Source organism: Lactuca saligna, chromosome 6 (genome assembly GCF_052625555.1).
Source record: "Lactuca saligna cultivar CGN05327 chromosome 6, ASM5262555v1, whole genome shotgun sequence".
NCBI lineage: Eukaryota > Viridiplantae > Streptophyta > Magnoliopsida > Asterales > Asteraceae > Lactuca > Lactuca saligna.
In genome coordinates this window covers 124003323-124016474 of record NC_136422.1, presented here as the reverse complement: position 1 = coordinate 124016474, position 13152 = coordinate 124003323, and the positions used below count along the sequence as shown (strand labels likewise).

At 39.1% G+C, this 13152-nt stretch overlaps 1 protein-coding gene across 1 annotated transcript; it reads left to right on the top strand.

Annotated features, from left to right (window-relative positions):
• Nucleotides 1-910: 910 nt before the first annotated feature.
• Nucleotides 911-1966, top strand: LOC145002872 (uncharacterized). The gene has a single exon (XM_078962057.1). It carries the CDS (start codon nt 911-913, stop codon nt 1964-1966), a length of 1056 nt encoding a protein of 351 aa, XP_078818183.1.
• The last annotated feature ends 11186 nt before the right edge of the window (nt 1967-13152 follow it).

The following is a 13152-nucleotide window of genomic DNA, read 5'->3' as shown; positions in this document are numbered from 1 at the left end:
TGACACGCCTAACAAATTGGCGCCGTTGTCGGGGACACGGTGTTACTAATTGTTTATGCCTAGATCTTTTCGTACAGGTACGCCATTGCCAATTGATTCGGAGATAGAGAAGACTGCAAAGAAGTTAAGGAAGCAAGCCAAGCTTCGTAAGGGGCAACCAGTTTCCGGTACTTCTTCATCAACCAATCCCCCGGTCATTAACATTTGGGAGGACATACCCCTCTCAAGTGTATCTGCATCAGAAACAGAAAGTCCATCACTCTCACCACAAACAACCTCACCCATAAAAACCACTCCACCCTCTTCACCTATTAATAATATCCTAAACAGTTCACCTTCAAAAACCACAACCAATTATCAAGCCATGGCACATAACCCTGGAGGGAATCAAGGTCCTCCAAACCCACCACCCGAACAAACTCTTCGTCAATGGTCAAGACAAGAGGTGACTCAACAACCTCTTTGCATCACATACCCAGCCGCCACCAACTTGTCACTAAAATCCGGGCTTATCCATTTACTCCCAACTTTTAGAGGATTGGAGAACGAAGATCCTCACAAGTTCCTCACCGAGTTCCATGTAGTATGTGTGGGTATGAAACCACACAATGTCATGGAGGATCAAATAAAGCTTAGGGTATTCCCATTTGCGGTGCAAGATGCGGCCAAAGATTGGCTTTACGACCTTCCACCGGGGACGGTAACTACTTGGGTAGATCTTGCGAGATTGTTTTTGGACAAATATTTTCCCAAAATGAAAGCTTCAACCCTACGACGGGAAATTATCGGAATCAAGCAACACAAAAGAGAAGCTTTCCACACATATTGGGAATGATTCAAGAAACTTTGTGCTCGTTGTCCAAAGCATGGGATCACTGAGTACCAGCTCCTCCAATATTTCATTGAAGGAATGACTCCAATGGAAAGAAGGCTTCTTAACGCCTCTAGAGGTGGATCTTTGCCCGATAAAACCCCAACTGAGATCCGAAACCTAATCAAGAACATGGCTGAAGATTCCAAACATTCAAGCCATGATGAAGAATGGTACACGGATGCACCCCGGGGTGTAAAAGAAGTACAAACTCCTCAGATTGAAGCTCAATTGTCCGAGCTCACGAAAGTAGTCATGACGTTGGCCAAAGACAAAGGTGTGCAGTCCACACCTCGCCCGTGCGGTATTTGCACCCAAGTGGGGCATCCAATTGATATGTGCCCACAACTCCAAGAGGAAGATTATGAGGAAGCGAAAGTCATGGGAGGCTATTCGGGGTCAAATCAAAGAGGTTATGAGCAACCAAGAGGTGATCAACGATGGAAAAATAATCAAGGGTGGGGAGGCAATCAACAAGGGAACTATCAGCACAATCAATCACATCAATATCAACCAAGACCACCATTTCCTCAAAATCAACCACGACCACCATTCCAACCTCAAAATTTCCAACCAAGGCATCCACAACAACCCCCTCCCCAAGCGAGTTCTTCAAGTATGTCCTTAGAAGACATAGTAAAAAGCCTTGCCACAAGTACTCAAAGCTTTCAACAAGAAACCAAGGCGAGCATAAAAAGCCTGGAGCAACAAGTATCACAACTTGCTCAGTCTGTGAGTAAGATGGAGTCGCAAGGCAAGCTACCCTCTCAAACGGAGAAGAACCCAAAACACAATGCGTGTGCAATTACATTAAGAGGTGGGAAAAGCTATGAAAATCCAAAGATGCCGGAAGAAGAAGAAGAAGAAGAAGAAGAGAAGGAGATTGAGGTGGAAGAAGCTATCAAAGAAGATGAAAAAAAGAGTAATCCAAAGTCCAAGAAGCTAATAGAATCTGAAGTGAAAGTCACACCAGCTCCATTTCCTTCAAGGCTGGCAAGCACCAAAAGAGAAAGGGAAGATGACGAAATCATGGCCATGTTTCGAAAGGTTGAAATCAATATCCCTCTTCTAGATGCCATTACACAGATTCCTTGATATGCTAAGTTCCTTAAGGAACTTTTCACATCTAAGAAAAAGCTTAAAGGAAATCAAACCGTGAAGGTTGGTGAAAATGTCTCAGCCGTGTTACAAAAGCGGCTACCAAAAAAATGCAAGGATCCGGGTGTTTTCACGGTTCCTTGCAAAATGGGTAACCTTTTTGTACCACGTGCCATGCTTGATCTTGGAGCATCAATTAATGTTTTACCTTATTCAAGTTATAAGACAATGGGAATTGGACCTTTATCAAAAACCGAAGTTATCATTCAACTTGCTGATCGGTCTTTGGTACATCCGAAAAGTGTATTGGAGGACGTGTTAGTGCAAGTTAATGAGCTCGTTTTTCCCGCTGACTTTTATGTTTTAGACATGGGTGATGAAAACACCCCACAATCGAGCTCCATCCTTTTGGGGAGACCCTTTATGAGTACCGCAAAAACCAAAATAGATGTAGCCAATGGTACTTTGTCAATGGAGTTCCATGGTGAGGTAATTAACTTTAATATCTTTGAAGCCATGCGTTATCCTAGCGATATTCATTCTTTAAACTTCATAGATGTTATTGATTCATGTACTAATGATTGCTTTGAGATGTCAAGCCAAAATGTGCTAACCACCATCTTGAGCAAACACTTTGATGAGACAGGGATTAAAGAGTTGGCTGACAAGTACACATTGGAAGACGAATTGATCGAAGTAATTGATTCCTTGGAGAAAGCACAACCCATGAGAGTTGAACCACCCCGCATGAAGCTAAAAAGTTCTAATCCGAAACTTCTCCCATCCATAGTACAACCGCCGACTCTTGAGTTGAAGGCTCTTCCCGACCATCTCAAGTATGCCTATCTTGGAGAGGAAGAGACACTACCGATGATAATTTCGACTAAGCTGGCACGAGAAGAAGAAAAAGAGTTAGTTGGCATTTTGAAGAAATACAAGGAGGCTATTGGTTGGACTATTGCGGATATAAAAGGGTTGAGCCTATCATTATGCATGCACAAAATACTGATGAAAGAGGACTTCAATCCAACCTGTGAAGCACAGAGGAGGTTGAATCCACCTATGATGGAGGTGGTCAAAAAGGAGATCATGAAGCTCTTGGATGCAGGTGTAATCTATCCTATTTCTGATAGTAAGTGAGTGAGTCCTGTGCAAGTAGTCCCGAAAAAAGCTGGAGTTACCGTTGTCAAAAACTCCGAAGGGGAATTGGTACCCACCCATGTGCAAAACGGGTGGAGAGTTTGTATCGATTATAGGAAGTTGAATGCTTCCACCCGCAAAGACCACTTCCCTTTGCCATTCATTGATCAGATGTTAGAACGATTGGCCGGGAAATCCCACTACTGCTGCCTTGATGGTTTCTCTGGTTTTCATTAAATTCCGGTTGCCCCAGAAGACCAAGAGAAAACCACATTCACATGTCCCTTCGGCACCTTTGCGTATAGACGCATTCCCTTTGGTTTGTGCAATGCACACGCAACCTTCCAAAGATGTATGGTGAGCATATTTTCAGAATATGTCGAAAATATCATAGAGGTTTTCATGGAAAATTTTACTGTTTATGGAAACTCTTTTAATGAATGTTTTCAAAATCTCACCAAAATCTTACAAAGGTGCATTGATACGAACTTAGTCCTTAATTATGAAAAATGTCATTTTATGGTCGACAAGGGCTTGATACTTGGACATGTGGTGTCCCAGAAAGGTTTAGAGTTGACAAGGCCAAAACAGATATTATTAAGAGCTTACCATACCCGACAAATGTTCGGGAAGTACGTTCTTTTCTTGGCCATGCAGGTTTTTATCGGCGGTTTATAAAGGATTTTTCCAAGATTACGGTACCGATGTGTCAACTTTTACAAAAGGAGGCTGATTTTGAGTTTGGTGATGAATGCAAAAAGGCATTTGACCTTTTGAAAGATTTGTTGACATCCGCCCCCATTATTCAACCGCCAAATTGGGATCTCCCATTCGAAATCATGCGTGATGCTAGCAATACCGCGGTTGGGGCAGTTTTGGGACAAAAGGTCGACCAAGCACATCATGTCATCTACTATGCATCAAAGACCCTTGATAGGGCACAAGGCAACTACACCACAACAGAGAAAGAGTTGCTTGCTATTGTCTTTGCTTTGGAGAAGTTTCGACAATACCTCCTTGGAACTAAAGTGATCATATATTCGGACCATGCAGCCATAAAGCACTTGCTTACAAAGAAAGACTCAAAGCCGAGGTTAATACGGTGGATGCTGCTTTTGCAAGAGTTTGATATTGAGATCAAAGACAAGAGTGGAAAGGAAAATCTGGTTGCGGATCATCTAAGTCGCATCGTATCACCCGAAGATGGTATACCCATCTGTGACACATTTCCGGATGAGAATCTATTTGCAGCCAAAGAGGCACCATGGTATGCAGATATCGTCAACTACTTGGTCACAAGTCAATTTCCCCCAGATTCATCCCGTTGGCAAAGAGACAAAATCAAAAAAGAAGCCAAACGATACATACGGGATGAACCTTACCTTTGGAAGTATTATGCGGACCAAGTAATTCGCAGGTGTGTTGAGCAAAAAGAGGTACAATCTATCCTTAATTTTTGCCATTCCTATGCTTGTGGTGGTCACTTTGGACCCCAAATGACAGCTAGGAAAGTTTTAGATATCGGATTCTTTTGGCCTTCTATTTTCCATGATTCCTGTGTACTTTGTGCACATTGTGAAAAATGCCAAAAATCCGGGTCCTTAAGCTCTAGAAATCAAATGCCCCTTACCCCTATTCTAGTATGTGAAATTTTTGATGTAAGGGGCATTGACTTTATGGGACCATTTCCGCCCTCTTTGGTTGCTCTTATATTTTGTTAGCAGTGGACTATGTGTCCAAATGGGTGGAAGCTAAGGCCACCCGTAGTAATGATTCCAAAGTTGTGGTTGATTTCCTTAAGGTACAGATTTTCTCACGGTTTGGCACACCAAAGGCGCTCATAAGTGACCGCGGGACCCATTTTTGCAATCGGATGCTAGAACCTGTTTTGAAGAGATATGGAGTGACACACAAAGTCTCAACAGCTTACCATCCCCAAACCAATGGACAAGCAGAAGTCTCAAACAGACAAATCAAAAGTATCTTGGAGAAAACAGTCAACCCAAACCGCAAAGACTGGAGCTTGAGGCTAGATGATGCCTTATGGGCATACCGTACTGCTTTTAAAACTCCCATTGGTATGTCCCCATATCGGCTTGTGTTTGGTAAAGCATGCCATCTCCCAGTTGAGCTTGAGCATAAAGCTTTTTGGGCGGTAAAGAAATTCAACTTGACTGAAGATGAGGTGGGAAATAAAAGGAAACTGGATATCCAAGAGCTAGAAGAGATTCGGAATGATGCATACGAAAGTAACATGATCTATAAGGAGAAAACAAAAGCATATCATGATAGAGCAATCTCCCGAAAGACCTTTATACAAGGACAAAAGGTGTTGCTTTATCACTCGAGATTCAAGCTAATTTCAGGAAAGTTAAGATCAAGATGGGTCGGTCCTTTCGTGGTCACAAGGGTGTTTGACCATGGTGCAGTGGAAGTTACGAGCAAGCAAACGGGTAAAACATTCAAAGTTAATGGTCACAGGTTGAAGCTGTTTTATGAAGGATTTGAGGTGAAGAATGAAGAGGTAGAAGAGTTGGAGAACCCCACATACCAAGAATGAATCACGCCTGGGGGACAAAGTCGAGCCAACGACCTAAAACAAGGGCAGCTAACCGGGAGGCAACCCGGGGGTATTTTCGTCATTTTTCGCTAAAACATTTCGTTCTTTGCATTATTATTATTTTTTTTAGTGTTCCAAATGTGTTTTGTCATTGTTTTCAAACCAAAAGAATGGACCTTGGGGTGGAAAAGTACTTCATTTCCGAGAGAGGGAAATTTTCAAATTCAAAAAGTGGGGATTAGCATCCAGGGACCAACACGGGTCGTGTCGCATTTTAGCCTTAATGGAACACGGGCTGTGTTCATGAAAAAAAGTCCCAAATTCTTCCAGAGAGCAACACGGGTGGTGTTGGTTTTGGCCTTGACCCAACACGGGTCGTGTTAATGAAAAAAAGTCCCAAATTCTTCCAGAGAGCAACACGGGTCGTGTTGGTTTTGCCCTTGACCCAACACGGGTCGTGTTAATGAAAAAAAGTCCCAAATTTTTCCAGAGAGCAACACGGGTCGTGTTGGTTTTGGCCTTGACCCAACACGGGTCGTGTTCGTCTATATCTCAGCATAAACCCCCCAACACGGGGCGTGTCAATTTAGCCTGGGGAGACACGGGTCGTGTCCGCGCAACAGTTACCCCTCTTTTTAAAGTAAAAAATCGGGATTTGACCTCATTTATCCCCACTTTCACTTCCTAACAGCCCCTCTCTCCCAACAAAAACCTTAGGTCCGATTTTCATCAAATACCTTTCAATTTCTTCAAGATTTTGACTTTCATCTACAAAAAGGTTTGATTTCCATCATCTACACTTCATCTTCTCCATCTTAAACACCATTTTCTTGCATTTTAATGGTGGATTTGGGGGTTTTGACAAACCCTAGATCCGAAAATTCTCACTTGATTTTGGTGTTTTAGTGTCTCAATCTTGAAAGGGGCAAGCTTGGGGAGGTTAAAGAAGATCTTTTCCATTAAGAACAACACGATCCAACACACGATTCGGTAAATTCTTTCCAACTCCTAACCTTTGAATTTTGTGTTCTTGAGTCAAATACTTGAAATTGTGGTCTATTTGGATTTGATTCTTAGTTGGAAATCTTTGAAAACCAAATTTCCCGCGAAATTTTGGTGGCCAAGTTCAAAGTTGACTGGACCCGTCAACAGTTGACTTTTTGACATTTTGACCCGTTGACTTTTAATGTGTCCCAAACTGGACTATGGAAGCTACATCTTCCAAAAGACCAAGACAAACCAAATCATCCGCCCGCCGTCGGAAGCCTAAATCTCCATCACCTCCATCCAGATCTCCATCACCTCTATCTAGGTCCCCAACACCCCCAGCCGACCCGTCTCATTTTAGTGTCGTATGTCTTGGCCCAGTTCAACAGGGCAAACTTGAGTCATTCCTTAAACGGGGTCATGCCATCCAAAAATTCGTGCATGTTCCAACCTTAAAAGAGTTGCATGTTTACAATCAAGTCAAAACCCCGTTTCGCAACATAGGGTGGCACGGCTTGTTGAGGGTCCATGAATTGAGCTATAAAGTCCCAACAGCTGAGTTTCTATACTCAGTTTATTTAGATCATGGGATCCTCTACTTCCGTCTAATGAATCAAGACTATGAGATCTCCTTGGATCAAATCAATGCTATTGTGGGGGCCCCAACGGAAAACACATTTGGCCCCACTGATCCAATCCAAGGATACTATGACATGACTTGGTGGACCCAGCTCACCCAATTACACCCATATGTCTCTAGCGCTGCTAAAGCCTCATCACTTATCCATCCTGTGATTAAGGTAGCTCACAGAATCATTGCTTCGCTCGTCGCCCCTAGAGAGGAGCGAAGCACCATTAGCGCGCTGGAACTTAAAATCCTTTATATAATGACCCATCCCGAGAATAACCTCATTCCTCATTATGGTCGGTTTCTGTGCCACAAGCTCATCCGCCTTAGCGCATCCCGATCGGGAAAGATTGTTTGCGGGGGTATTGTCAGCATGCTCGCCAAGAGCGCCCACATCCGAGCCCCAGACCCCGATCCCCACCAGCCACTGTCGGGTGAGCCTTATCTCACCACTACTGTCCTTGAGTCCATGCGACTCTTCCGCTCGGCAGGCGATGGCACACACCATTGGACCGTGGGTCAAAATCATGATCCCAATCTCCTCATCACACCAGAAAATAAAGGCATTCTTGATTTCCGAAATCCCATTCATATGACTGATTGGCAAATTATTCCATACATCTTCCCCCACTCTTATTCCACCGAGGTCGATGAGCAAAGCGAAGAAAACGAGGAAGATGGTGATGATGATGAAGAAGAGGAGGAGCCTCACCATGCTTCTCCCACCGGTGGTGGCAGCTCATCCCATTTTGTTGTACCCCCGCATTATCATCAACAATATATGGATGAATTCCAATCAATCTATACCCGCCTCGACACCTAACAGCAGGATATTACCAGCCTGACCCAAAATTTTTCCACCTTCACCACCCAGTACGCTCGGGATCAAGAGCGTCAACACAAACATGAGGAGGACTTCTGGGCTTGGATCCGAAACCCCAGCTACTATCCTCCTCCTCCACCTCCGTTTTAGGTTGTTCCACCCTCTCCAAGCATCGGGGACGATGCTTATCTTTAAGCTTAGGGAGGGGTAGACTTGTATATTAGGTTCACTCATTCTCATGCATGCATTTTCTTATTTTCAAATTTTTCCTTAAAACTCTTATTTTTTTTCCTTATTTTCAATTTTTTCTTTAAAAAGGTTCACTCATTCTCATGCATGCATTTTCTTATTTTCAAACTTTTCTTAAAAAAAAAGTGTACGAGATGATGACACTCATTACATACAATTGCTCCATGAAATGAAAAATACCGAAGCAACCGGATTGTTACCGGAAGCATAGAATCAGCTGTCATAACTAGGGGACCCAAACACCGTAATTCGAGACCCTAGCCTCAGATAATAAAAAAAAATTATATTGAAACGTTTTTTGGGCGGTAATAACAGCTTTAGGATGATTTGCTTTTGAATGTTTATAAAGAATCTTTATCGGCAACTCTGAACCCACAGAACACGGACCTATTTGTTGACACGCGTTACCCCCGCGGTAACAGAGAGCTTATGTATCAGACCCACACAGTCAAGAATGAAGGAAGGGTACAACTATCATATCCAGTACCCTAATCATAATTTCAAATGCCAAAATGAAGAAATCTAAAGAAATTCCAAAGATGAAGATTGAAGAATCCAAATTCAAAACGAAGTACAAATCAAAGTTCAATCAAATCAAAAGCCAATTCAAGTCAAATATGGCGAATGAAGAACTGTGTGATATGATACTTGTGGCTCTCGAAAAAGTGAAAGCATAGAAGCTGAGCCCCTTCGGGTGGGCTTACTATTTCAGCGAAAGCTGACTCGCCGTGACGGGTTCTTAAGGAGGCGTCGATTCTGATTCTTGGCCATCTAGTCTTAAGGACATGAAATCCAGACTATGTTATTTTCGCCCATAAAGCTTAGTAAGGTATAAAGATTAAATAAAACTTTGGTTGGATTATTGGGTTACACCGTTTCGGGTCTTCCTCACATTGAGAGTCTGTGATATGTGGAAGGAAACAAGATGGTTGCCAAGGTATCAATGATCGAAGCCCTATCGATGTAAAGTCTGATCGTACCTTTATTTAGTTACAAAAGTACATATTTTGTGTTTGTTCTTAATCTTCTTTTCTTTTGCTTCATTTTGTTTCTCAAGTGCATTTTGTACATACCTTAATTTTCATGGCATTACATTGCATGCATTCATTCTTAACCTTTAGGATACTTCATCCCCTTTTCGTTCTAAGTTTTTCTTTTTGCCATCTAGAAATCGTCCTGTTGTTCGGTTCTTATTCTTTCTTGAGGACAAGAAAGGTCTAAGCTTGGGGAGATTTATTAGGTGCTATTTGTGCACCTTTTTGCACACCTTTTAGTCCCATTTTATGCATATATTTAGCACAATTGTTCTTCCTTTTCCTTGCATTTTATCATATTCATTTTAGTCTCTAGAACAACCTTATTTGCACACTTTTATATATTTTTCAGGTAAACCGGAGGTTGGAACGCGCTTTGGGAAGTGTCGGGAAGCATTGGTGGAGATTTCGGGATGATCGGGCGAAGAACAAAAAAGTTGGAAAAATCAAGTTTGGAATTGGAGTCAGAGAGGTACACGGGGCGTGTTGAATTTACACTGAAAAGTGGGCACGGGGCGTGTTTGACCAAAATGGGAGCTGTTGACCATGCTGAACACGACCCGTGTCAGTTTAGTGAAAATCAACACGGGGCGTGTTGCTGAACACGACCCGTGTCAGTTTCGCATATTTTAACACGGGCCGTGTTCGACCCAAAAACCAACTTTTGGCAGTTTTTCCTATCTTTCATATTACGGGTTGAGGGTCATTTGGAGATACAGAGAACATACGAGAGCACCATTGGATAAGGGAATTCGAAGCTTTTTGCAAGGTTTTGTCCGTTAATCATTTGGAAACATTAATTCTTGTTTTTGTAAGTTGTAATTACACTTAATTTCATCTTTTAGACTTGTGATCTTGTTTTTAGCCATGTGTGGCTAGAACCCTAATTTCTCCAATTTCATGTTTTGACTTCTTGGTAGTGACTTCATTCATATGACATGATATTTGTTCTTAATTTCTATCTAATGAATTTGATTTTGCTTCAATCGAATGTTTGATTCTAATTATGATTCTTATTGGCCATTTGAATTAGGGTTAGGTCATTCAAGTTATCTCTTTTACAAAATCCGTAATTATTTTGTGAAATTGAACAAGTAACAAGCATTAAATTGATCTCTATTGAATGAATTTAGTGTAATTCTTATTCATACACTTTTACACTCCCGAGCTTATGAGGGGTATTGGGTGTTGTTGGGAACATTCACATAAAGCTTCATGCAATCTTATAATCTAATCCTAAGAGCTTGTTTAGATTAGGTTAATAAGGTTAGGGTTAATCAAAGAGCTTGTTTTGGTTAATTAATATGGTGAATGGGAAGTGTTAGATCTTATTAGCACTTTCGAGTACCAACTTAGATAGAATTGAACGAATATTGTGTCATCTTTGAGTCACATTGCTAAATTGTCATACATGGGGTTGGAGTCCTCACAAATTCTGAATTTAATTCACGCATTTAGTTGATTGCTTATGTTTTTAATTGTTTGTTAATCATTACATTCTAAACCCCCCCTCTTTTTACTATTGGTGACCATAGTACCTTGTGCAAATAGGTATAGACCAATTGTCCTGTGTCTCTGTGGATCGACCCTGCTTGCCTTGTACTACCTTTTAGTGCAATATAGTGGGATTATTTTGGAGTATATCGTACCCCTATATTTGTTGGGTTTGACACGCCTAACACCAACTTTATGTGACATTATCCAGAGGAATATATCACGTGCCGATATAAAAGTATTGATGAACCCTGATGAATAATTCAACGATAATGAAGTCTATACATCAAATGTAGTGCATAAAGAAGTGTTCCACTATTAATAATGCACAATCAGTTATGCATTCATGTACATTTGTAAAAAATCTTAACTTTTCATTTTTCATTTTTATTGATTTCGTTTCTGCTAGCATGACTCTTATTGATAACTATTTAGATGTAGTAAACTATTTGCACAAAAGAACTAATGACTTTTATAAATTAATTTATGAAAAACTATTCACACTCGTCGCTTGGTGCGGGTAGACGACATGTGTGTGTGTGTGTGTGTGTGTATATATATATATATATATATATATATATATATATATATATATGGAAAAGTGAGTATACCCTTAAGGGTATATAAGTTTAGGTACCCAAACACATCATAATACATCATTTTCTTTGATATATTTATTATAATGTTCATAAACTTCAACCTTAACTTGATTTACTTTCAAGATATTCGAAATTTGACTATTATCTTTATCATAAATCACATCTTTTTGCCGAACATCTACTAGGCTATATATATTGTAGTTGAAAATGAAAATTATGTAAGAGGAACATAAATGTGTAACTTACAAAAATCTTGGAAGTATACCAAGTTAGAAGTTAAATTATAAGAACATTGGACAATTAGAATGTATTATATAATACAAAACGACTTAATATGGTGTGTTTGGATACCTTAACTTATGTACCCTTAAGGGTATATTCACTTTTCCCATATATATATATATATATATATATATATATATATATATATATATATATATATATATATATATATATATATATATATATATATATATATATATATATATAGTTTTATCAATATGAGATCATCATGTTTTATGAGATATGGGGACTCAATCCCAACTATTTATTTTAAAGATAAAAAATATATTTTTAAAATACAAAAATTTTTAAATTTTTTATAAATATTATTTTTGTCATTTTTTTAATCCAAAATAAATAAATAAATTACCGTTTTTTCAAAATATATGTGAAATATTTTAGTAAAATATTATACTATAAATATTTAAATCGAATTTTTAGAATGTTAGAATATTCTTCTATAATATTAAACTATAAATATTAAAAAAAAAATTCTAATAGAATATTAGAATATTTTAACAAATCTAAAAATTTAAGTAGAATATTAAAATATTTTAACATATCCACTAATTTTAATAGAATATTAGAATATTTTAACATTCTAAAAATTCAATTTGATTATTTATAGTGTAATACTCTATTATAATATTTACTCATATTTCGAAAAAAAAACGGTGATTTTATATTTTTATTATTTTAATTTTTTTTTGGATAAATTAAATAACGAAATTAATATTTAATTTTTTTTTGGATAAATTAAATAACGAAATTAATATTTAATTTTTTTTTTGGATTTTTACTTTTATTTTGCATTGGGTATCCATAAACCGAACCGTAGTTATCCGCCTTTACATATTTCAGGTTTTTGATTATTATTTCGGTACGGTTTCTGTTAGTGCATTCAAGGTACCCGTCCTGTGGTCACGATTTTTATTAATATCTGAACCGAGCCGTCTCGTTACTGCCCCGTGAACATCTCTACGCACCGAGCCACTCCCTCCAGCCGAACAAGTAAAAGAACCTTGATAAACCATCATCAAATTTTACTATTATTAAGAAATTAATTGATATGATTGTCCAAATTATAAACCAAAACCAACTCTTATCTACACTCCCTAACATATCATACAAATTCTTATTATAAAACAGTCATAATAAATCATTAATATGACCATAAAAAGTAAATAGATATCCTGGTCTTCTTTTTGAAGAGTAGCGCAGGAAGAATGTGACGAAAAGTGGCAAAGAAAGGTTAACGATTAGAAGGAAAAAAAAAAAAAAAAAAAAAGCCATGCATACTCGAGGCAATTTGTGGAGTCCATGTAAAAATCATGGGTTTAGTAAACCCGAATTGTTTTATCCAAATTATTCCGGTTGACCCGGACCC

Coding starts and splice junctions, on each gene's coding strand:
- LOC145002872 (XM_078962057.1), top strand. CDS start 911: ATGACTCCAATGGAAAGAAGGCTTCTTAACGCCTCTAGAGGTGGATCT.